At 34.3% G+C, this 26,130-nt stretch overlaps 1 protein-coding gene across 6 annotated transcripts in view; it reads right to left on the bottom strand.

Annotated features, from left to right (window-relative positions):
* Nucleotides 1-26,130, bottom strand: part of GPBP1L1 (GC-rich promoter binding protein 1 like 1) — a 45,088-nt gene that overhangs the window by 12,252 nt on the left and 6,706 nt on the right. For 5 of the 6 annotated variants that reach the window (XM_016137840.2, XM_016137839.2, XM_016137838.2 and 2 more), the window contains 4 exons: nt 14,576-15,569; nt 13,858-13,972; nt 11,560-11,689; nt 10,881-11,167 (listed from right to left, as the gene is read on the bottom strand). In XM_016137840.2, coding sequence (XP_015993326.1) covers nt 10,881-11,167; nt 11,560-11,689; nt 13,858-13,917 — 477 coding nt within the window. In that variant the 5' untranslated portion in view covers nt 13,918-13,972; nt 14,576-15,569. The remainder of the gene's footprint in view (nt 1-10,880; nt 11,168-11,559; nt 11,690-13,857; nt 13,973-14,575; nt 15,570-26,130) is intronic. The other variant, XM_016137842.2, reaches the window with a different exon arrangement.

Genomic DNA, 26,130 nt, shown 5'->3' on the forward strand with positions numbered 1-26,130 from the left:
TACAAACATAAACTTGTAGAAAAATAAATACATTAGGTTACAGGGACTATGATAAATATTCACATTAGGGAAGGGTACTAAATAAGAGTCAATTCCACTTGAAAGAGAGTGCTCTTAGAAAAGTTTTCATTAGAAGTAATGACTAAAAGTCCTTAAAGATGAATTCCAAAGCTAGAACATGGGTGATTCAAAGAACAATGCTCAATGAACACCAAGACAGAAAAGCATGAAAAAGAACCGACCATTCAGAGATCTGTAAATAGTTCAACATGATTAGTATTAAGGAGGGGACTGATTGTCTGTGGGGAAAGAGATGTCCTAAAAAGTAGGTAAGAGCCGGATTGTGGAGTTTTAGGGAGATTAACTTTTACTCTTAGGTAATGGAGATCCATCTTTCATGCAGAGTTAACACAATCCAATCATTAGCTTATGACACTTTGGTAGCAGCTTGAAGGATGTATTTGAGGGGTTTAAACATCAACTAGAAGACCACTGAGGAGACCAATTTCATAGTCCAGAAGAGTAATGAAGGCAACAGGAATAAAGAGATGAGTATGGAAAAGTGTAAGAGCAAGACTGGACTTAGTAACTAATTGTATATGGGGTGTGAGAATGACACGGGTGTCCAAGTCCAAACTTTACAATCTGGTAACAGCAGGAAATAGCTTTTTCTCACAACTGACCACGAATATCAATCAAACAAAAAGATGCCCAGACTCTACACTACTACAGAACACGAAGGACAGATAAATACATTCTTCTAAATGGAACAGTATGGGCAGGAAGAGTCCTCATGGAGAAAAGCTATATTTTATTTTACTTTAATAGGCATAGTGTATAAATGTAGATATGAACAAAATCAACTCTCTGTCCCGAATTTCATTTGATTTTTAAAATGTTATGTTGTGACCTTTGACCAACCTCACTGTCCTTATAGTAAGTTTATCAAAGCCTTCTAATTGATGATTATCTGTGTTCTTTATAACAAAGCTATATTTTTGTTAGTAACAGGTAGAATGGCATGACAACAAAGATGAGTATCAGACTACTGACAGTATCGATTATAAACAACCATCTTTCACAAGACCAGGAGGCATGCCCTCTGCCACAACTACATTCTTTATCCTTTTGTCTAGTCAATCATTAGTACCAGGGTTATACTATTAAAAAAGATATGTATAGTAACAGCAGCCCGTAGTGGAGAATAATCTGCAGAAAATTGCTGGGTCTTCTGTTCTATCTCTACCCAATCTTCCTGTAAGTAAATTATCCTATAACGAATTCTGCTATGTTCTACAGAGTTGCCTGCTTTGTCTGTCAGTCTTAATTAAGATACCTTCTAGCCTGCCCCACTGTCAGACACTTGTGTTCTTAGTCACATTTTATCTAGCGTTTTCAGAAATATTGCTTCAATCTCTTTCTACTGATTAAAAAAAATTTTTCAAATATAAGACAGAGACAACTGCACAAAACAAATGGGCAAAAGTTTTAATTCTCTTAATTATCAGTTTAAGCAGAAACCGGAAACACTGTGTAAGTCTCACTCAAAAATCAATCAATCAATCTTTCTTCCTTCTCAAAATAACCACTATCCTGTGACTTATAGCGATAACCTCTTTGCTCTTCTTTTACCACCCAAATGTGTATTCATCAAAACTATGTATTCATCTCCAAAAAGCATCTGCCTTTTTAAATCTGCTTAAAAAAAAAAATCTTATATCTATTTCCTATAAATTGGTATTGGTTCTAGAAGCTATAAGACTATTCTTGCCCCCTTTAAATTTTGACAAGGCAACTTCTTGTTTTTTTCTTTTAGAAGACATATGTCTGGTTATGCTTTTTATGTGACGTTGGCAGGCACTGATGCTCATAGTCTAAAACTATTAATTCACTACAAGCTGCAAAACAACGATCTTCTGTCATTTCTTCTTTATTGGCTATTATACTTCCATAAAAAGGGACTTCCTCTATTTGGTGGCTCAGTGGCACAATTCTTATGAAAATTTAAAATGCATGGTTGTTTCCAAGGCGAGGTACCATTATGAACTCATAAATTTAATTATACTTTTAATTCAAACCTTGCAGTTATCATCCTTAACTGATAAAGGAAATATTCGATGTTTGACTAGTGGGAATCTCTTCAATTTGGCTTCTGAATCCTTTTGATACAACCCTAGTTGTCTAATTACTTCTTTGCTACTCAGTATAACAAAAACATTCCAAGCTTATCTTATAAACATTCTGCTCAGAAATGGCATTTCAAGATGACAAATCTGGGCACTAGGGATGCTCATTGCTATGAGGTTGATAATTTTTTTTTTCAGGTCTTTTTAGAGGACAGAGCCTGGGGGAGTGGTGGGGTGAAGATATATATGGTAAAATACCTCATGACCTCATATTGGCATCTAATTCAAATCAAGTACCTTGGGGTTTTATTGTACATCAATCTCTATATCTGTATTTTCTTTCTTCTACACTAAGAATCCTGATTTTTAAGGATACAAGGTAAGAATATGACATTTAATTGCTTTATTCCATATTACAATGGTCTTTATATGAACATTATACCAATAGTTAATAAAATGTTAATTTTTTGGTACATGGTTGCCCCATTCTCTCATTAATAGTTATACTATATTTTGACTATCAGAGCCCATAGCTGTTAAATGCTGTACTTTAACTCTAATTTTTAGTCTTAGTTCTACGATTAATTTAATATTTACTACCATTCCTTTGGTTGCTATCTTTCTGGTTAGTTTGGCTGTCTAAAGCTTGTTGTCTAGTACTTTCCTTCTCGAAAAGCCTTGGGAACAGTATTTTAAGTTTTCACATACTGATATTTGTCTGACCTTTATAACTGAAGATAACTTTGACAGAGTATAAAATCCTTGGCTCACATTTTCTTTCCTTACGGTACTGCAATGGTTATTCTACTGACTTGTTATAAAACTGTTGTCAAATTGTCTGATTTTTCCTTTTATAAGTCACTTGGTCTTTATGTCTGGATGTCCAAAGGGTATTTTTTTTTTTTTTGCTTGAGTCTAGTATTTTATCTCTTGTCTGTTTTTTCAATTTGTAGCTACAAATCTTACCGTAATTTCAAGAAATTATTCTCGAATTATACTTAACATTTAAGCTGTTCCTGTTTTTTTTTTTTTCTTTGTTGCAGGATGGGGGTAGGGATCATTATATATATGTTGGATATAATTTCTTCATAATTCTAATTTTTAACTGTTTTGCCTTTATTTAGAATTTTCCCCATCTTCTAATTCTTGAAAAACATTAGTATTTATTCTTCTGTTCCTTGTTCGCTCTTCCTTTTTTCTGAAATCTTTTATTATTTCTTTACTGAGTTCTAGCACCTTGAGATTTTCTGGTTTATGTTGTTTTCATGTCATTTCTTAACAGTTGGGTTAAAATTAAAAATTGCAGGATATGGTTATCTTGTTTTGTGGGTTTGTCTTACAGGTGTAATTTGCAATGTTTGTAAGGATGTTATCTTGCTCCTTATTCTCTTGATCCTTATGTTGTTCATGTGTGTGATTAATTTTTGTAAATGTGGGTCAAGACAGCTTTTCTAACATCATGCTCTAGAGCGCTCTCTTTTGTTTTCATGAAGTGTTCAATAACACTCCATGGTGGCTTACTTTCTGTGATATCCCAGCTGTTCCCTTGCCCTACCTTCCCCCTTTTATCAGAACCTTTTCTACTGTCTTTGTCTCTGTAGCTTCATCTGGATTCTATTGCCAAGTTTTGTCCTCGGTTCAGAGTTTTGTTCTGTAAGAGAATACTGGCTGGTTAGTATGAACAAAGATAGAACCTTGTGGTTGTTAACAATTTATAGCCTTTTAATTCCAAAGTCATCCTTTTTGCCAGTTCTGTGTAAATGTTTCTGGGAACTTAAAATTTTTCCTTTTCCAGATGAAGTTAATTTTTGTCAGTAGAGAATAGAGAGATGTTTGCTTCTTGTTTCAGTGTGCTTATTCAGCAGACTCCTGTAGCACCCAGTTCCTGCTCAGCCAGGTTCTGAAGTACACATGAGCTCTGACTTGAGTGATTTTGTAGCAGAGACATATCTCCCATGAACAGCATTATGAGGTACACTAGAAGAGATGTCAGCATGTTTCCTGGAGAAGCACCTCAGCAATTGCTCAGCCATTCAGTGAGCCACAAGGTCTGGATCTCAGTTCTGGGGTGCTAATGGCGATTTGAGGGGTTGTTCCTTGGACTCTTTATCTTAGTCTTAGGGTTAGTGACTGCTCCTTGTATCTGCTGTTTCTACATTCTTTAGTTCTCTTTACTTATTAGGCAACTGCTCATTACCCCATCCTGTTATAGTTAATTATTCCTTAACTTTCCTTGTTCAAGCTATTATGTGGTTACTCTCCTGATCGGTCCAGTAAGACCCTTCATACTTTATTTACTAGTTTTTGGAATATGAAAAACTGCATCTAATGTCTAGCTGCTGTTTTCAAATGAGTCCTCTAAGCTTTCTAGAACAACTGCTGGCTCTTTAGAGAATCAGGGCTGTCAGATGCCCTTATGCTTTCTTTAATTTCTCTAGTGCAAATGCTATTCTACCCAGATCTTAAGCTTCTGGTGGTTTGTCCTGAAGCTATGATTCCTGAGTTTGTTTTGTAGATGACATCCATGGATTTTTTTGGGTTTTCGATCCCAGTTGCTTTTGTTTCTTATTATTTTTTAAATAATTTCACTCACAAAAAAGTTACAAAAATACAAAGAATTCCTGTACATCTTGTATCTAGATTGTTATGTTAACATTTTTTCACATTCATTCCACCATTCTCTACATTTTTTCCTGAACCATGTGCAGACTGAAGGATCTGATGACATTCACCCTCAAATACTTTATTATATATTTCCTTAAGAGGCCATTCTCTTACATGAACATAGTACAGTTATAAAAACCAGGAAGTTAACAATAAATACTATTATCCAATTCACAACCCTTACTCAAACTGTAACACTGATGTTTTTTGTAGCAAAACAAAGTTTCAAAAACACTGTTTCCCTGCCCCTTCCACTAGTTCTCTTGGTTTTCTTTAATCTGGAATTTTTTTTCCCCCATGACTATAACATTTTTTAGAGTATAGGCTAGTTCTTTTGTAGAAACTTTAGTTTGAATTTGTATAATGTTTCCTCAATGTTAGATTCAAGGCTATGCACTTTGGGAAGGAATTCACAGAGATAATGTTGGATCCTCAGTGCATCGCATCAGGAGGCTTATGATATCTGTTCCATGACTGGTGACACTAATCTACTTTTTAAAATTTACATACAATTAAACACACCAATACTAAGTATACCATTCCATGACTTTGAAAAAAAAATGCTTACACCTCCCCAATCCCTATTAAGATTTAAAAAATAAATAAATTTAAAAAAAGCATTACCTATAACTAGCAAGTTTCCCCCTGCTTTTTCTCAGTCAATCCCCACTCCACACTGGCAACTATTTTCTTTCCCACCACAGATTATTTGCCTGTTCTAGAATGTCATATAAATGGAATCATACCATATATACCTTTTTCTGTAAAGCTTCGCTGAGATTCTTATATCAGTCATTCCTGAATAGTCCATTAAATGATTATACAACTTTCTATTTTTACATTGATATTTATATTGTTTCCAATTTTGAGAAATTGTCAGACTTTCCTTTCCTCAAAATGGTTGTAGTACTTCACATTTAGACTAACAATGTAAAAGAGTCCCAAGTGTTCTAAAATGTCACCAAATTTAGTTTTTTCAGACTTTTAAATTTAGCCATTCTGTTGGGTGTGTAACACTTATCCCAAAGGGGTCTTAATTTGAATGTCCAAATTTCTCTCTGATTAATGACACTGATCATTTTTTTCACGTGCCTACTGGCTAGACATTCATATATCCTCCTTTGTGAAGTGTCCATTCAAATCTTGCTCATTTTTCCTAAAGAAAATTGAGCTTTTTATTATTGAGTTGTAGGAGTTATTCGTATTATGAATATACATCCCTCTTCAGATCTCTATCTATCTATCTATAGATATAGATATAAATATATATAGGTAGGTAGATAGATTCTGTAAATATTTACCCTGAGTTGGTGGAGAAAGCTGTTTTAAGTTTTGAGGAAGTGTGATTTATCAGTGTTTTCCCTTATGGTTTTTACTCTCCATGTCCAAAGAAATCTTCTTCTATTCCCTAAGCCAGAAAGGTATTCTCTTAAGTTTTCTTCTAGAAGCTTTATAGTTTTAGGCCTTTCATTAGGGTCTATAATCCATCTTAAATTCATTATTTTGTATGCTATGAGGTAGAAGTAGGGCAAAAAATACATATAGCTATTCCAGCATCATTTGTTAAAAACCCATTTCCTTTTCCATTGGTCTGCCATGGTACCTGTGTTGAAAATCTAATGACCATATAGACTTAGTTTTATTTCTGCGCTCTCTATACAGCTCTACTGTCAGTTTATCCTTATAATAGTATAACATTATCTTGATTATTGTAGCATTATACTAAGTCTTAGAGTTTGACAGTATAAGTCCTCCAACTTTGTTCTTTTCCAAGATTATTTTAGATATTCTATTTATAATATATTCTATATATGTATTCTTTATTTCATTTCAATATAAACTTTAAAATAACATCAATTTCTCTAAGAGCATGCCAGCTGGAGTTGTGCAGAATCTGTGGAATTGACATCCTAAACATGTTTTCCATTTCAAAGACTTTTATTCAAAATGGTATCTCTTTCCTTTTATTTGGATCTTTCTCTTAGCAATATTCTGTGGCTCACTATAGATACCTTTCACATCTTTTGTTAAATTTAACAGGTTTTTTTTTTTTACAAATGGCATTTTATATAACTTCATATCCCAATTGCTTGTTGCTAGCATATAAAAATACAATTTATTTTTTATAACGACCTTGAATCCTCAAACTTTGTAATTCTTTAGAGTCCTTAGGACTTTCTATGAAATTATGTCATCTGAGAATAGTTATATATTTCTCCCTTTTAATTTGTATGCATTTTATTTTTCCTGCCTTCTTGTACTTGACAGCACCTCCAGTACAATGTTAAACGTAAGTAGTGAGAATAATCCTAACTATTGCTCAAGGTGTTAAAGGAAGCTCGGCTTTAACTGAGGAATTTGGGGTGTCTGGAGCTGTTTCGAGAAGCCATTATGAGGCACTGAAGAAGTCACGTAGCTAAAAGCCATGGTATGGCTGATGAGTTTAAAACAATGGTCACCTTGGTAAGCCTTTTAAGGTAATGAAATGTTATACTACCATGGAAACAAGAACGTGTAGGATCTTATGTAATTGACAAGCATTGTTTTAGATATGTATGGTGTGCTTTGCTATGGTAACGTGGTGATTGATTATGGTATTCAAAAATCACATAAAAAGGCTATGCTAAATAAATGCGGGGCTGCAGCTCTGACTGTACGCCCTCCCGGAAAGATCTTTTCTGTCTTCTCTTTTTTCCTTTAGGCTTCACCCCCCTTCTTTCAGGTACTGATTGACTTTAGCTGGCTGGCTCGGCATTGGGGAGATGCAAAAGCCATGGCTACACTGTTGCCATCCTTTCAGAATCCCTTCTCTCCACAAATTTCTTGCTCCTCAGGTTCCAAACACATTAAAGTCTCTTGCTCCTAGAAACTATGCTCTCACATGCTGCTCTTCCTCCAAAGAGCGTACCACTCATAACCAAGTCATTCTCTAATTCTTCCAACCAAGCCCACCATTTTTGAAAATGACATTTGAAAGGTTACTTCAAATGGATGGCCAAATCCAAAGCTCTCTCACATTTAATAATAGCTATCATTTACAAACCAATGTGTCAAGGTCTATGCTAAGTGTTTCACACACATCATTCAATGTATGTAATCATTTATTCCTTACTACAATGTTGCGAGGTAAATAACTATCTATCAACTCAGGGAAAATTAGGGTTATTTGTTTAAGGTAACAATATAGGACTGTTAATTATAGTAAACTATTTTAAAACAAAAAAAAAATTTCTAATTATACAATGCACAATGTAGAAAAAAATACAGAAAACCCACTATAAACAGGTCCCCAAAATACGGTTAATTTGTTATACTCTTTCTTGACATACCCCTTCTTTAACCAATTACTTCTCAGTTCACTCTTACTGCTATTCTACAGGTTTTGCTCGAGGCCTCCTCTCTGGCTCTACTATCCTCCTTAGGTGAATCTACTCACCCACAAACCTCAACTATTATCTCTATTTCCAGGTACACATATCTAGATCTCACTCACGTCTTTGGTACCAAGAAATTGCTATTTTCTTTCTCCAATTCTGCTCCTCCTGTTTTTCCTTTTCAAAGTAATTACTAATTTATTCATCAACGTGCTTCAAAAGAAATCTTATTTTTGACTCTTCCTTCTCTAGTTACAATACTTTAGTTCCAATCCTTTAGATTTATTCTCTAAAACATGATCTTTTATAACCTAAATGTCTGTCAACAGGAAAATACATAAATAAGCGATATTCTCACAATAAAATAGTTACTACACAGTAGTGAAAAAGATATAGAACAGGACTTCTCATCCATGGTAGTACTGCAATTCTTTGTTATGGCTATCCCATGCATTGTAGGATGTTAAGCAACATCCCTGCTCTCTATATACTAGATGACAACAGCAGTATTCCCAGTTATGACAACTAAAATTTCTCTAGATATTGCCAAATGTGCCCCAGGAGAACGGGGAGACTTGGACCCAAATGAGAACCACTGATCTAGAGCCATATGTATTAATAGAGAAAAATCTCAAAACAATTTTAAGCAAATGAAAGAGAACTACAATACTATAAAGATCAAAATCAGGCAAAATGATATTAGAGAACGTTTATGGATCTATATATAAGTTTATCGAAAATATGCATGAGGATGATAAACATTGAAAATCAGATGATTACCTCTGGGGAAAGTGAGGAAAACAGATAAGGGAAGATTTAACCTATCTGGAGTATCTGGCCTCATTTGTAAAATAATGGTCTACAGCAGCGGTCCCCAACCCTTTTGGCACCAGGGACCAGTGCTCCTATGAGAATCTGATGCTTGATATCTGAGGTGGAGCTGAGATGGTAATGCAAGTGCTGGGGAGTGGCTGCAAATACAGATAAAGCTTCACTTGCTCACCTTCTGCTGCTCAGCCCGTTTCTTAACAGGCCTGGTAGTGAGTGGTCTGAGGCCCACAGGCTGGGGATCCCTGGACTAGAGCTATTAAAATGTTAATATTTCACAAAGCTGGGTGATATGGTAACTTGACTGTTTTTTCTATACTTTATGTACACCTAGAATATTTCATAAAAACATAAATGCAAAGTAAATTTGCCCTTACCGATGACCTTGTTCAGATCTGACTTGGGAAGGGAAGATACTGCTATTTTAACATTTTTCTTTTGGTTGTCAAGTCATCTCCCACTTGGAATGCCACAGAACTGAAAAAGGACCTTCTTATCAAACTATGCCAATCAGCAGTATAATACCTAATTTACAAGTAACTTTCACTTTACCCACACTACTTTGTGTTTGCTACTACCTTTTTTTTTTTTTTTAACCAAAGCACACAAGAAACCAAAACTATAAGAGACCCAAATAAACATGTTTTCTATATAGTCAGCTGGTTATAGTCAAAATATAAATGTATTTCAGATAAACATTCATGTCGGATATAAATTATAATTACAGTGGGTTCATTTAATTACGTAGAATAAAAGTCCAAAAAAGAAAAAAAAGAAAAAAAAAAAAGGAAACTCATAAGAAGAATACAATTAAATTTTTTTTTGGCTGCTGGTTTGATTAGAAATTCGCCAAGTTCCCAAAATGTGATTTTGTTTCTTAAGCATTCCCACTGGTCTTTCTTTGATTTGTTTATAAGTTTATTGAAAAAATAAAGTGATAATTTAATGTCATAGTAATTTCTGGACTAGACATATAGAAGAACATTCCAGACAAATATTCGATATGTCAGAGCACTACAGACCTTTCTAATAATAAAGTTTTGAAGAATGAGTGCTTACTTGGGATTAAGAATTCACATTAATAAATAACATTTAAATCAAGGGACACTCCAGAACATCTGCTAGGCTTAGGAGAAGAGAGAGATGCCTAAATTTAACTCTTCTTTAGTTGCCTTTACTGACAGTAAAAATGGCTCTTACAAAAGTGACTGGCTAATCTAATGTGATACTTAAAAAATAACTAGAGCTGCACTAACCAATAAGGTAGCCACTAGCCACATGTGGTTGCTGAGCACTATGAATGTGTGCAGTCTACAGAGATGTGCTACAAGTATAGAACAAATAAAGCTTTTTGAAGACCTAGTACAAAAAAAATGTAAATTATTTAAAGATACTGGTTACCTGTTAAAATGATAATAATTAGGATACATTTTTGTTAAATAAACTTATTAAACTTTGTTAAGGTACCATAAAAAATTTGCTTTTGGTTTATTAGAGCCCAAAAGGCATGTAGTTCAATATACAATAGCATCAAGTTTTACTGACTATACAGGCAACAGCTAGAATACTCCTAATTATATGTTCATGAACTTATCACAACTATTCTATATGAGGGCAAAATCAAGAGAAAAAAATCTCTCAAAGGAAATTTAAGGATTTTTTAAAATTCCAAGGCACAAAGATGAAAACGAAGATTTGCTAAAAGTTACACAGGATTTTTAGTCGTCATCTTCCTGTTGATCAATTCCTTTCTTCTAAAAACAATAAAAATCTAAACTTAGGGATTCCCTTCTTAGTAATTTCTAAAATGTTCTCATTACTAACAAGGTCTTATATTTAAAACATTTTTAGTTAGGTTTTAACTACACAACCTAACCTTCATACTTACAAAGTCTTCTTCTTCAAACTGCAATTTTTCCACCTTGTCTTCTTTCTTTTCTTCCCTAATTTCTGTAGGTGGCTTTTCCTGAAAGGCACAGCCTTTCCGGGAGTGAAAGCTGCCATTCCAGTGGCGATGGTTCCCAGCGCCACCTCCACTACGCTGGCTCATGCCATCATGACCTCGGGAAGAACCATGCCAACCAGATAGGTTCCCCGTGATTCCAGCATATGCCCCCTTAGAGACACCAGAGTCCACAGAATCGTGGCGGAACAGGGAGGGCTGGTGCCAGGAATCTAGAATAGTAAGGAAAAATAACACATTAGATTGTTTGCTTCTTGGAAATTCAGAAACAATTGGGCCAGATGCTTCCTGATATGATTTATGGTATACCAAAAGCGCTTCAAGGGACCTTTTTAATAAAAGATTAAGTCCACAAAAACAAAATTGCAAAATACATCTTTCTTTTAATGTAATTTCTATGAGCTCTTCTACTGAATAAATGACTCATGAGAACATAAGAATTTTATACTTAGAAAGCTAACGTAGTTGAGTAATGACTACTGGAATATCTGAGAATTATGTTTACAAAAGATCATTATTTCAAGATTATGGACACATACCCACAGACTGTGCTTGCCCTAAATGAGGAGCTTAAACATAGTACTGAAAGTTGGGCATGGCTCACCTCCTGTAGTTCGTAGAGGTCCATTGTTAAAAAAGCCATCAGAGGAATTATGTCGACGGCGGCTTACTCCAAATCTACCGTCTCCTCGGGGCAGGTGCTCTCCGTGTTTTTCGAAGGTGGCTGTAGGTGACTAAAATGATAAAGGATAGAGAAGAAAACGGGTAAGTAGATGTCGCTTTCAATATCTTAGGTTTTGCATCAGGCTTTTAGAACACAAGTAATAAAGGTGACAGAAACTGCCATTATAAGTGTATGGACCATAATAAAGGTACCACAGGCACCTGAATTAGAGAATTTCTATGTTACATATTTAAATTTTAACTCATTTACATTATCCTAGAAGGGGAGAAAAGGTAGTTCAATTAGTAAAACAAAACAAAACAAAACAAAACAAAACAGTCAAAAAGAATAAGCCCCAAAACTCTACACTCAAAAATATTAAGTTAAACTTGCAATAAGAAAGAAAAAGCAAGATGCTTGCTTTAAAAATTCTAAACAGCTTATTATTTCTATAAATTATTCTAGAATTGGAGAGAAAGGCGTGATTTAACTACCATTTTGGTAGGCTGTTAATAACTACACAAAGCTTTTATAGTTTTATAAAACATTTATTTCCAAATATTATTTAATACTCGTAACAATGCTATAATTTGGCAATATCCCATTTTGTTCATTTATGCATGAGGGAAAAGGTCAGGCAGAGTAAGTCTTTGTGGTAACACAAAAAAGCAATTTAAGAAACAGTATTATAGATGAACTCTAATGTTGCTTTCTATTCCAAATAATTTTATTTTGACATTCTTTAATATCAAATGGTAGAGATCAAAGTCTAAAAAGCCATTTAAAGTATAGGTATATCTAACAAGGGCTTATAGTAAAATTCTGTAGGCTGAGGCACAGACATGTTTACATCTATTTTCTTATTACTGTCTTCATCAATAATTGGTATTGTCAGTCTTTTTTATTGTAGCCATTCTAGGGGGTTACCAAGATTTTCTCCAACTTTTGTTTTTCTAAAAAGTATTATGGTTTTTAACTTTTTAATGTAAGTTATAATCCTTCTCGAGTTAATTTTTATGTATGATGTGAAGTAAAGGTGGAGGTTCTCCCCTTTGCCCCATCCAGTTCTAGGATCATTTCTCTATTAAATTACCTTGGCACTTTAGTCAAAAATCAACAGACTATTTTTGAATTCTCTATTCTAGTCCATTGTTTTATATGTTTATCCTTATATCAACACCATATAACTCTGCTTACTGTAACTTTATTGAAAATACTGACATCACATTCTCTAATTTTTTTTTTATTTAGTTCACTATGCTTTCATTCTTTGCAGATATAAGATCTGCACATTTTTAAGTATTTTCCTGGATCCCAAGGCTAATCTCTCAGGCCCACCAACCCAAAGTCTTGAGTCAGATTATATCAATTACGAAATCTTGAGAATTTCACAAGGGCAATTCAACCCAAAGTTTAGAGCAAATGGTTGTGGGTCTATATAAACCAGAAACATTTTCCTCTAAATTCACATTTAAAAATAAGGAAGGTAGACTTTTGTTTTTCTTTTTTTTTTAAGATTACTTATCAATTTTGTCCCTCCTCTACTGGTTGGCAAAATGAGAAGAATTTTTAAGTTTACTAGCTTCTCAAAAGTTTCCTTTATCAATAATTTAGGCTGTTCTGTGTATTGTGACTAGGGCTACTTACTTTACTTAGAAGAACTGGTTATTCCATTTGTCTTTATCCCTACCTAATACAACACGCATTTTCCCTAAATGAATGAGTAGATTACTGCCTCCAAAATAGAATTTCTAGGATTTAATCTGAGATTCACGTAGTAAGGCAGCAGGTCAATCAATCACTCTCCCCTTTTTCCTCCTCTTCATCTACCTCTCTATATAAATATGCATTCATTCCAAAGGCCTATTTCCCCCAAAACATTTTCCTTTGACCTCTCCCCCTTTGTCCTCAGTAATAGGTTAGTAAGTATGTTTTAGCTCCAAAGTGTGCTGCAGCTAATACAAGAGGTCTGAAGTGTGCCATGTAATGAGGAAAGCTTAGCATGTAATGAAAAAAGAAAAACAGTATACCTAGCAGTAGCAGGGTACATACTGAATTGGATTGCCTAATTACTTATATCCTATTAAAACAAAGATAATTAGTCTATGAAAACATATTTGAAATCCTCAGGCAAGGCTAAATACACAAAAAACACCTTGACCATAAAAGAGGATATAGATAAAGTTGGGGATAAAAAGAACTGATCTTTGGACAGTTACCATAGGAATGGAACAGTACCTTAACTGATTGTGGTGTTGAGAAATTTAGCCAAGCAGGAACAAAGTCATGCTGCGCCATTTAGGTCCAGTGTCTCTTTTCAGCAAGGTGAGGCATTCAACCTCATGGCCAGGATCTGAAAATGAGGGAACTCAAATCATTTATGCTTGGGAGAACCTGATATCGATATGCGAAGGAGCTCTGATTATTTAAGATCCCCCTCTTTACACAACAAAGACCTGCCCTCTGAGCCTCTCTAGACTAATTACAGCCTCCATACCTGAGAAGTTCTAAATAAAAGCAACAGTCTGTGAATGTATCACCATGGAAAACAATAAAAAGAAAAATTTGACACAGAGCTGGAAGGTAATATAAGAAACTAATGAATTCTTGAGTTACATCAGAAGAACCTTAAGAATAAAAACCTACTTAAAATTACTGATACTAATGAAAAGAGATTAATCTGCTTCAGGTAACTTTTGGCAAAAGCAGTAGAAAAGACCTCCCTAGAGAAAGAAGATACAACCTTTCAAGAGTTGTATCTTGAACTTTAATTGTGAATTTAATTCACATTTTCTTGAACACCAGCAATCACCAGTTTTCCTGAGAGATCCATTAGTGTCTCCAAACCACCTCACTAATATTTTCCAAAATTAAATACATCAGAAAGCAGTATATTTTCCACAATACATATACATAAATAATCTTCCTCCAAAGCTAGACAGAGAAGAATATTTACCCCAGAGTGTAACCTCTGTGGTCCTGTTTCCTGAACTCCTTGAGTCTGCCAGCTGGATTTCCCACGAGGTTCTCTTGTTAAAAGGGTGCTTAATAAGGCTGGCCAGCAGCACGCCTTGTGATGAAGCACAAAGAAGCCAGGCTCTGTGTGGATCACTGTGTGCCCCCTCAATTGTTCATCTTAATCTATCTAGTTCCTGACACGTTTCCAAATAGGGGAAGGGGGAAGGGGAAGGGGGAACATAAAAGTGTTTGTTACATTTAAAAAAGGGGGGAAGGGGAAAGAGCTACGCCTATGTTCAACTCATTCAACTTCCTTGAGTGATGGCACTATGATGTTGCTTAAATAGATAATACATGGGACATCTGCACACTGAGTACAAACACTATTCATAACAAGGTCATAGCTAGAAAGACAAGTGGACTGATATGGGCAAATGTCATCAAAGTGACAGATCAAAATGTAATTATTAAAGAGCCAAAAAAGATTCGAGCAGTCAACTTCGGTGGCAAAATATCCACAGACAAGACAATGCCCTTAATTTATAAATTTCATTATTCTTACACAGCTGCTAAAAATAGTGTGCAGATATATATTTATATTTATCATTCAGAATCTAAGGATTTAAGAAATCTTGTTTAAAAAAAATCAGGAACTTGATATACTTTTCCCTCCAAAGAATAGCAGCTTTCAAGGCAAATTTCTTGGTATAAAGTTCCCAAATATATCTTCTCTTTCTTTGGTCTTCACTATTTATAAATTCACAGCAAAATTAAAAGAAGTAGAAAGACAAGGGTCAGGGAGTAGTCAAGGAGAAAGGTTTTCTTCTCTTCAGTTTTCTGTATTTCACTTGTTCTGCCCCTTCCTGAAGACTGAATTGAGCTTCTGAAGGTGATGTGAAGAATCTTCTACCGCTTCAGAAAGAGAAGTCACTTATCATTTGGATCCATTTCCACCATTATTCAATCAATTAACCGGCCACAGGAATCTCACACTATAAATGGAAACAAAACAAAACACATTATTACGAAACAAAATCATTATTATATATTATTGCTAAAATGAGACCCACTCAAATGATCAATCAAATAAAGATCCTAAGAGTCAAAATTCTTAAGTCCAATTTAGACATTAATGTGTTACCACCTATAACAACATAACTGGCTTTAATTCTTTCAAGGATTTTAGAAAAGTCACCTGAACAGTTTGTTTTTTCATATAACCATTTATTCAATTAGCAACTCTCACTAATAAATGTATGATGATGATGTTCCTATAATAGGTTCTTATGGAAAAATATCACTCAAATCAAGTTTCCTTATGGAAAAGACAATTAAGTGCTATATAATTTTCATCTTAAGAATTCTGGTTTTAAGAGAAAATTTTAAATTCAAGGCAGGGAGATGAATCACCCATTAGGTTATAAAACTTAGACATGAAGAAAAATGCTTTAATTTTAAATATAAACTGTTCCCCTTTTCAGAACCCACCAGGCACATTCCAATCTTCCAATTAACATACACCATCTTTTCAGTTAATACTCAATCCTAAATTTCTCTAGCAGAGTCCCAGTTAAAATAGTTGTGATTGTGGGGAAAATATTAACTGGCAAAGCTAACTGGTACGAAGGTGCTAAAGCTGTTATATACCCCTTAACAATTACTTACTCACCAGGCTCAATATGCTGACACTGAGGATGTAAAGTTATGTAAGAGTGTAGTCTGTGCATGCATGTGCAAAGTATGTGTTAGAGAGATGACTGACAAATGGGAGTGTTTTAGTAAAAGGAGATACGTAAAAGAAGAAAGAGGGCAGATAAAAGAAATTACTGTTTCTGGAAGCAAAAGACTAAAGGGAAACATGACAAAATGTCAATAATGGTTTTACTAAGATGGTGGAACTATGAACATTTTGTTTACCTCCTCCGTTAGTCAAGTATTTTTGTAATGAAATTACTTCGCTTTGCACAATTTTATGAAGTTCTTTGAGGATGGCTTATAGGATTGTAGTCATTTTTATAAAGAGACTAATTGAAGGGGCTTTTGTTTACCCACTGAGACATTTTGAAAAGGAAAAATATATCACTTATTCTCGTAGGACTTTAAAAAAACATTGTGTAAGACTAGACTGGAGTGGAAATTAAGATAAAAAAATATTTTAAATGAGATGTCAAGTATGCGGTCTGGAGCTCAGAGAGGTCTGTTCTGGAGATAAACTTTTAAAAACTGTCGGAATATTGTAGATGATGTTTAAAGTCAGAAGAGATATCCAGGGAGACTATAAAGACAAAAGAGTTTCCAAGTCCCACACTTTCCATTCTTTAGTTTCCATTTCCATTTTTCACTCCAGGTTCCAATTACTCTCCAATTAAAAAACAAACAAACAAACAAACAAAAGTGGTTTCATAGGCGCTATACTAGTTTCTTCTATCTTCTGCCTTAGCCTGTATCTACTCTTGACTGCCAGATTACTCTTCTTGAATTCAGGCTCAAATTATATCACTACCCTGCTCAGAAATTTTCTTGCTTCCTACCAACTACAGAATAGGATTTGAATTCCTTGGTCTGATAGTCAAGAAATAAGCCTTTCCCCACAAGAAACTCACACCCTGAAATCCTAAGTATTTTAATTCTGCCTTCTTGTACACTTAACGCTTGTTCCTTCTAGGATAGTTACAAATTTTGATTTCAACTGCCACCAGGCCAAAAACTTGCTTCAAAATTCCTGCCTGGCTTTTCTTGGAAACTTATCTAGCATGGAGTGCTTTGTATGTGGTGAAGATTCAAAGGTTTAATTAATTCTTATAAATTATAATAAAGTAAGGATGCAGAGAAACTGGAACCCTCATACACTGCTCATAGAAATATAAAATGGTGCAGCTCCTGTGGAAAACGGTAGTCAGTTCCTCAAAGTTAAATATAGTTACCGTTTGACCTAACATTTCTACTCCTACGTATATATCCAAGAAAAATGAAGACATGTCAACACAAAAACCTGTAAGGGAATGTTCATGGAAGCTTATTCACAATTGCCACACAGTAAAGTAACCCATATGTCCATCAACAGAAAAAACCATATAAATAAAACATGGTTTATCCATACAATAGAATTATTATTCAGCTACAAAAAGGAATGAAGTATTGACACATGCTACCACATGGATGAACCTTGAAAACATGCTAAGTTAAAGACGTCAGATACACATATTACTATGTGATCCATTTATGAAATATCCAATCCACAGAGACAGAAAACAGATAAGAGATTATGAGGGGCAGAAGGAGTGTGACTGTTTAATGCATGAGGTCTATGTTGGGGGTAATGAAAAAGTTCTGGAACTAGACAATGATAATGGTTGCAAAACACTGTGAACGTACTTAATGCCACCAAATTGTACAATTTAAAATGGTTATAGTGGTAAATCTTATGTGTATTCTGCCACAATAAAAAATTATAATAAATTATAAAAAGCAGTTATGTCAACAGAAATAGTCAATATTAAATACAAGCAGCAATGCTCAACATCATTCATTCTTTTTCAGGTTTTACCTAAGTGGCTTTTGCTCTCTCCCTGCAACATACATATCAGAACTGCCTGTACTTGAATACTTGATCCAACCATTCATTCATAAATATTTGTTAAATATTTTACCTTTTCAAAATCTATGACTTATCGGGCACTCCCTTCGGCCCTGGCAATCTGTGAGTACTTCACAACATGGTCTAACTTTATACCTTATAATTATGCTTATACTGCCAGAAGAGGATGTCCCTGCCAAGGGCCTTATCTCAATCTCCTCTATCTCAGGCTCCTCTTACTTCTCTACCTTGTGTTCTTGATCTCAATCATTTTCATTTTCTCCACAGTTCAGTACTGTCCCCATCTATTACTCCTGATAATTACAACCTCTATTTATACCGGTTTCAGTCAACTAACATAAAACCACATCCACTTCTCCCTCAACTTAAAAAAAAAAAAAAAAAAAAAAAACTCCTTCCTAGAATCTGTATTTCCCTCTAGGTATTTATGTTTATTTCATTTCTCTTTATTCTTAACAAAATTTCTATAGAGAGCCGTGCACCTTTAGTGTCTTTATTTTCTCACCATTCATTTCTCAATCCATAGAAAATTACTTCCCCCTCACATATATACAGTTAACTCAAAAGCTATCTTTATAATACCACTACAATTTGGCTCTATTATAGATTAAAAAAAATAATAACCTATGAGAAAATCCCTAAAATACGTAATGCCTTATTTTTAACTAGCGTATTATAACTTCAAATATTGGGAACACTGAGAAGAAAACCAAAAAAGTATGGGAACCCAGAAGCTAAGCAGAAGTGTATTTCGAGAAAGGAGCAACCTGCTATATTAAATGCTATTAAATGAGACAGAACACTGAGAATTGACCACTGGATTTAGCAACATGGAAGTTATCAGTGACCAGGGATAGTGGTGAAAAGCCTGATCTCGGTTGGTTCTAAAGGGAAGGGACTGCAGACTACAAGTGTATACAACTCCCTTGAGTATTGTTAAAATGAAATGAGATGATGGCTAGATGTGTGGCCAAAGTAAGTTTTTAAAATTTTTTTATACATTGATGGGAATAACCTAGTAAAGAAAAACCTGATGTAGTTGATGATGCAGAAAACGGCTGAAACAATGTTCTTGAGTAGGTGAAGACGACCAGCAGAGATGGGTTTTCAGTAGTTTGTACATATTTTTGCTTCTATCTTCTTTAATGAAATAGAAACGAAGTCTTCAGCTAATAGTGAGGATGGGTGGGTAGGAGAAGGGAGTTCTATACTTTAAATTACCTATACCATCATTATGATTCCCTCGACTCCATGGCTCTTCTCATGACCTTACACAATTCCCAAAACTCCAAACCCAGTAAAATCCAACTCTTGCTTATTGTTTATCACCCATGAAGCTGACTGGTTGAAGAAACACATAAAACCATGTTCTTAACTATCTTTGTTCTCTACTACAGACAACCCTGACCAATACTCTCTTAAAAGCCAGTAACTTGAGCCTCGCCACCCACAATGGTACGCCGTTTACATGTCCCTGGGCCAACTCCATCTTAAAAATCTCTTCTCTTGGTTTCTGACATTACATGATTAGACCAGCAGTTTTAGATTTTGATTGCATCAAGCTATAAAATTTCAAAATGTTTCAATGACACAGGTTGCCAAATTTAGTTGGATAAGCAGAACATCAGACAAAGAAAAACTCAAGAAAAAAAAAAAGAAAATAGAAAAATTGTCACCCTTACATTGATAACATTCACAAAGAGCTGGGAAAGTCTGTCAGAGGGCAGTGTGAGTGGTTAACCACTGAATCAAGATATCCTGGTCTTCTCCTTACACTGTGATTACTTTTTTTCCTGATTTTCCTTTGCTCTGTAAATACAAAGCTTTGACACAACACTTTTCTTGTTTCTCTGGAACCTCATTCATTTTTCAAGCCTTCAATTCTCTCTTCTAAGTAGGCGACTTTTTTTTTTTTTTAAGTTTATTGGGGCAACATTGGTTAATACAATTATAAATTTTCAGGTGATAAATAGGTGACTTAAATTGCTGCTTCAGGAAACATTACATTATACACATAACTATACTCAAGCATCCATCACAATGCATCACTTTCACTCATGGCAAATGGGGCAAACTTGGAAGGAATAAATAGTAAACGAGATAATATCTTAGTACACACAGGGTGCTGTTAAATAACTTTTTTTTTAAGAGAAATGCTCACAATTCCATCAATTGGTATCTTCTTTATGTTACTATTTTTTTTTTAAACAACTCTCTTTGAACATTCTTTATTCCTTAAACTGCACAGCCCAAGATTTTAACTCTTGGGTATATCTTCATATACTCACTGCTCTAATATTTCCTTTCCAAATCTTATGATCTGAAAAGAAAACTACTTATGTTTAAATGTTTACCACTTTTATTTCCTGTAGTAAAGGACTGAGTAACCCTGAAGTAGTCTACACTAATTTCCTAAGTGTCTGTACATCGATTTCCCTTCTAAGTCCTCAATAAGAAGAATGCCAGGGTTATGGGTCCCTTGCTTAGTTTTTTAATCCTCATACCGATACTTCAGCCCAGGAAAAGAGCCCAATGTCATTTATTATCTTAGTCTTTATTTTAATTTCAGAGCACATAAATTGCTATCTAAGAATTCCTTAAGGACATGAAATCTGAGCACGAGTTAACCAAAAAGGAACATAAGATATTTTTTCCACTATAGTATTTGCGTGTTAAAAAAATACTTAATACCATGGTTATTAATATTGATAAGTGAAGTCTGCTATTCTATGGTTTGGGTCCAATAAACGATAAAAATTTATTTCTAGTACAAACTCAATGATAATAAAGTTATTTCTGTCAAAAATATAACTGGTTATTTTACATATTACCCTGCTCATAAGAGATGTGTGTTATATGCAAGTATTCTGAAATAATATAATGCACTACAGAAAACATTACTGGATCACTCATCAATTCATACTTTTAAAACCTGAGTCATATCATGAGACACTATTTCATGCCTATGAAACTGGTAAAATCAAATTCTGAAACTACGAAGGATTGATAAAGATTTAAAGCAACAAATACGCTTCATATATTGCTGATGGGAATGTAAACCTGTACAACGACTTTAGAAAACAGCTTGGCAAATATAAAGTTGAAGTTGTGAAACCTCTATGACCTACCATTGTTAATGACATATGAACACAGACAAGATAAAAAATATAGGAATGTTTGCTACAGGACTATATATAGTAGACAAAAAACAAGAATGATTAAATTGTGGTATATCTGTACAATACTGCACAGGAAGAAATGATTACATTAGAAATATGGCAAATCTCATAAAGAATAAAAAGTAAAAATTAAAAACTATATGATACTATATTAAATTTTAAAAATAAATAACAACATTAAATAGTTTGGGAATATATTCATATAAAGTAAAATTATTTCAAAATGTAAGAAACTTATCGATATCAAATTCAGGATGAAAGGCTATTGTGCAACCAAAGAAGAACCAAAGGACTTCAATTCTGTATACTGGTATATGGATAGACAAAGAAATTAACGTAGTTGAACCAAGAGTCCAGAAAAAAAGCCTAATATGGCCAAATGATTTTCAACAAAGAGGTCAAGATATATATCAATAGAGCAAAATGGTCTTTCTTTTAAAAAAATGATGCTGTGATAATGGAATATCCACTGGCCAAAAGAAAAAAAAAAAAAAAGACCCATATTAACTCCAGGTACATCGAAGCCCTGAATATAAGAAGTGAAAGTAAACATAGGAGTAAACCTTCATGATCTTAGGTTGGACCCATGCGTCCCCAAACCTCAGGCTAGTGGTCCAGCTAGCAAAGCTTCATCTGTATTTGCAGCCACTTCCCAGCACTAGCATCACTGCCTCAGCTCCACCTCAGATCTCCAGGCATTAGATTCTCACAGGAGCACCAGTCCCTGGTATCAAAAACGCTGGGAATCACTGGGCTGAACAATGATAAATTGGACTTCATCTAAACTAAAAATGTTTGTTCTTCAAAGGACATCATCGAGAAAGTGAAAAGACAACCCAAAAACAAAGAAAAGATTGCACGTCATGTATCTGATAAGGACCTGTATCTAAAATAAGTAAGATGAGCTATTACCCCACACTTGTTAGAATGGGTATTTTCAAAAAGACGAGAAACAAGTACTTGGTGAGGATATGGAGAAAAGGGACCCCTTGTGCACTGTTGGTTGGAATGTAAATTGGTGCAGCCAGTATGGAAAACAGTATGGAGGCTCCTCAAAAAATTAAAACTTTCGTATGATCCAGAAATTTCATTTCTGGATATATAGCTGAAGAAAACAAAAATACTAATTCGAAAAGACTTATCTACTGCCACGTTCACTGCAGCATTATATGCAATAGACAAGATATGGAAACAACCTAAGTGTCCACTGACAGATGAATGGATAAAGAAAATGTGGTGTGTATGCACACACACACACACACACACACACACACACACACACACCTATTCAATTCTTCAGCTACAGAAAAGAATGAAATCTTGTCTTTTGTGATACCATGAATAATATTTGAGGGGATTATAAGTCAAATAAAGACAAATACTGTAAGATCGCATTTGTAAAATCTAAATAAACCCCATCAAACTCATAGAGAGCAGATTCATGGTTGCCAGAGGCAGGAGAGGGGGGGATGGGTAAAATGGGTGAAGGGGGTCAAAAGGCACAAATTTTTAGTTATAAAATAAATAAGTCATAGGGATGTAATTGCAGTATGGTGACTACAGTTAATTTTATTGTATTGCATATCTGAAAGTTGCTAAGAGTAAATCCTAAAAGTTCTCACCACAAGAAGAAAACTTTAACTATGTATGGTGTTAACTAGACTTACTGTGGTGATCATTTCACAATATATACAAATATCAAATCGTTATGTGTTATATCTGAAACTAATGTTGTATGTCAATTATACCTCAATAAAATAAAATAAAACAAAACACTATTACAACTCATCAAAAAGACAACCTAATTATAAAGTGTGCAAAGGAGTTGAACAGGCAAACATTTCTCCAAAGATACACAAATGACCAATGAGCACAGTAAAAGATGCTTAACATCATTAGCCATGAGGGAAATGCAAAGCAAAATCACAATGAGATATCATTTCACACCCACTGGGATGGTTATAATAAAAAAGAGAGATCCAAGTGTTGCTGAGGATGCGGAGAAATTGAAGCCATCATAAATTGCTGGTACAAATCTATAATGATACAACTACTATGGATAACAGTTTACCTGAAAATTAAACATATGACCAAGTATTTCTATGCCTAGAAAGATCAAAGAAAGATGCAAACATACGTTTATACAAAAACTTCTACATGAATGTTCATACCAGCGTTACTCTTAATAGCCACAAAGAGGCAACAACCCAAATGCCCATGAATAAACAAAAGTGGTATATTCACTAACAGCTTATAAAGCAATCAAAAACAAATGAAATACTGATACATACTACAACATGGATGACCCTTAAAAACACTATGCTAAGTGAAGGAAACCAGACACAAAAGATCACATGCTGTATAATTCTATTTATACGAAATGACCAAAATAGGCAAATCCATAGAGACAGAAAGTAGATTAATAAATTGCCTAGGGCCAGGGAGGTGACTGCTGATAAATATGGGATTTCTTTTTGGAGTGATGAAAATGTTCTAAAATTAGATAGTGGCACTTGGTTGCATGACTCTGAGTATGTACTAAAAAAAATTATTGGATTGTACATTTAAAATGGGTGAATTCATATTATGTAAATTATATCTCAATAAAGTTGTCTTAAAAAAAAAATTAGGCCAATGATTGATAAGGGACTGAGAACTCTTAGTACAAAGTAACACCATACAAATTAGCTTCTTGTTGCAAGGGGGAAAGACTTACTCTTGAATATATGGATCTAACTACCATCACTTTAATACAAAGATTAATGTTAGCATTACAAAAATAGGTCAATCAGGTGTTATGATACAATGTAAAATGAGATATAGCTATGACGTATGCTAGTCAAAAACCATTACACTTTTAGCTGTAAAGTACTAGAGAAAAATACAGAAACCAAAGAAACAAACTAAATGATACTGCAACAATGCAAGTGCACAAAACTCTCTTTAGGACTAGTCCAATCTCATAGTCAGTGTCACTGAAAAATAAGGACAATGCTAAATTAAAGAGACGTTGAGAAATTAAACAAAGTGTTATTATGTACAACAAGGTTGGGATCAGATACTAGCCTGCATAGCTACCTGTAATAAACATATTCTGGACCAGCTGGGGCAATCTAAATAGCACCTGGATATTAAAGGAAATGAACATTTACTCAGTGAAAGTGAGCATCACTGACAAAAAGAACAAGTTGCAAGTTGATCTCATTTTAGTAAAATAAAAATTAAAACATATAAGTACTTAGAAAAAGATCTGGGAAAAAAATGCACTGAAAGTTATGAAGTAGCGATTTCTAGATGATGGGAATGTCAAGTTTTTATTTTTGTATATCTATATATCCTAATATTCTACCCACTACATATATTGCTTTTGTAATAATAAAAGAATTATTTATTAAAAGACAGTCACGTGGGAACTTTAATAAACTAATGGCACCCAGGCCTTCCTCCACATAAATTTTAAAACGTTGAGAACTACTGCTTTTAAGAACTGGGAATGGATAAAAGGGAAAACTCTCACCTAAGATTATCTTTAAAAAAACAAACAAACAAAAAACAGCCACAAAGGTTTTCATTTGAGTTAGGAACACTACCCTAAATAGAGACAGTAACAATCAAAATCTTATAGGAGTAGCAACTATATTAGCCAATTTACAAATCAGGGTCCTTGGTTGAAAGAAAGAAACCATATTTAGGTTGGGTAAGCAGAAAAGGAATTTATCAGATAGTGGGCATTCAGAGAATGAATGAGAACCTCCTTAATTCTGCAAACATGCAGAAACCAAGTAAAGCTTAGTTAAAACCAACCAAGGTCACACCACAGGAAGAGACTCTTAGGAAACTGCCCTGCCCCCTAGCAATGCCACTGACACCAGCCAATAAAATGGAACCTAAACTGTCCTTGCTTTGTTGCTTTTCTCACTCCAGATGCAAATACCCAGTCTATCTAGTGTTTTAAGTCGCACAGCTGCCAGGGGTCTGGAACAGAAAGTATATGTGTGTGTATGCATACAAGTTACATGCACACAGCCTTTCCAGTTTCCCTTCCCACTAATATTCACAAAAAAGGCAATATTGGAAGTGGGTTAAAACAATAAACAGACAAAAGGAACAAAGGATCACTTTAAAGCCCAATTAGTAGAATGTCTAACACCAGAATCCTTTCAGTCTTCCCATTATGACAAACTTTAATCACTGTACCTTCTGCTTCACTGTTCCAGAAAACATTTCCTGAAAGTAATGTGACAAAGAAAATTTTTAAAGATTAAAATTTATAACCTTTCTCATTCCATTGTTTTGTCATTCAAAGGTCACAAACACTTGTGGCAATTATATTGAAACATTCACTACCTCACGAATAAAAATGGAATTTACTGAAATCACAACAGTTCCGAATAAAAATAGTATGATACATATGTACATTTGTTATCTAATGCAATCTGACACATTAAATTCTGGAAGATGCAGATAAGTAAGTGGATTAGATTTATGCAAGTATTTGAAACAAAGGTTTTAGAACCAGCAAAAATATTTTTATAACATTTGCTCCAAAAGCCGCTGCATCAATTATACTACAAACAAGTTATTCAGTAGTGATAACTTTTATCAAATATTTGCAGCTATACTGACTTTAATAGGCTCCACTTTCCTATGAATATAATAGGCTATTTGTCACATTTAAAAAAACTAAACAATTTTTATAATTGAGGTTTAATAGTAGTGACTACTGTTATCACAAAACACGTTTTTACTTCAAGTTCATTTTGCTTACAAGCATTT

Source organism: Rousettus aegyptiacus, unplaced genomic scaffold (genome assembly GCF_014176215.1).
Source record: "Rousettus aegyptiacus isolate mRouAeg1 unplaced genomic scaffold, mRouAeg1.p scaffold_m13_p_1, whole genome shotgun sequence".
In the NCBI taxonomy this organism is placed as follows: domain Eukaryota; kingdom Metazoa; phylum Chordata; class Mammalia; order Chiroptera; family Pteropodidae; genus Rousettus; species Rousettus aegyptiacus.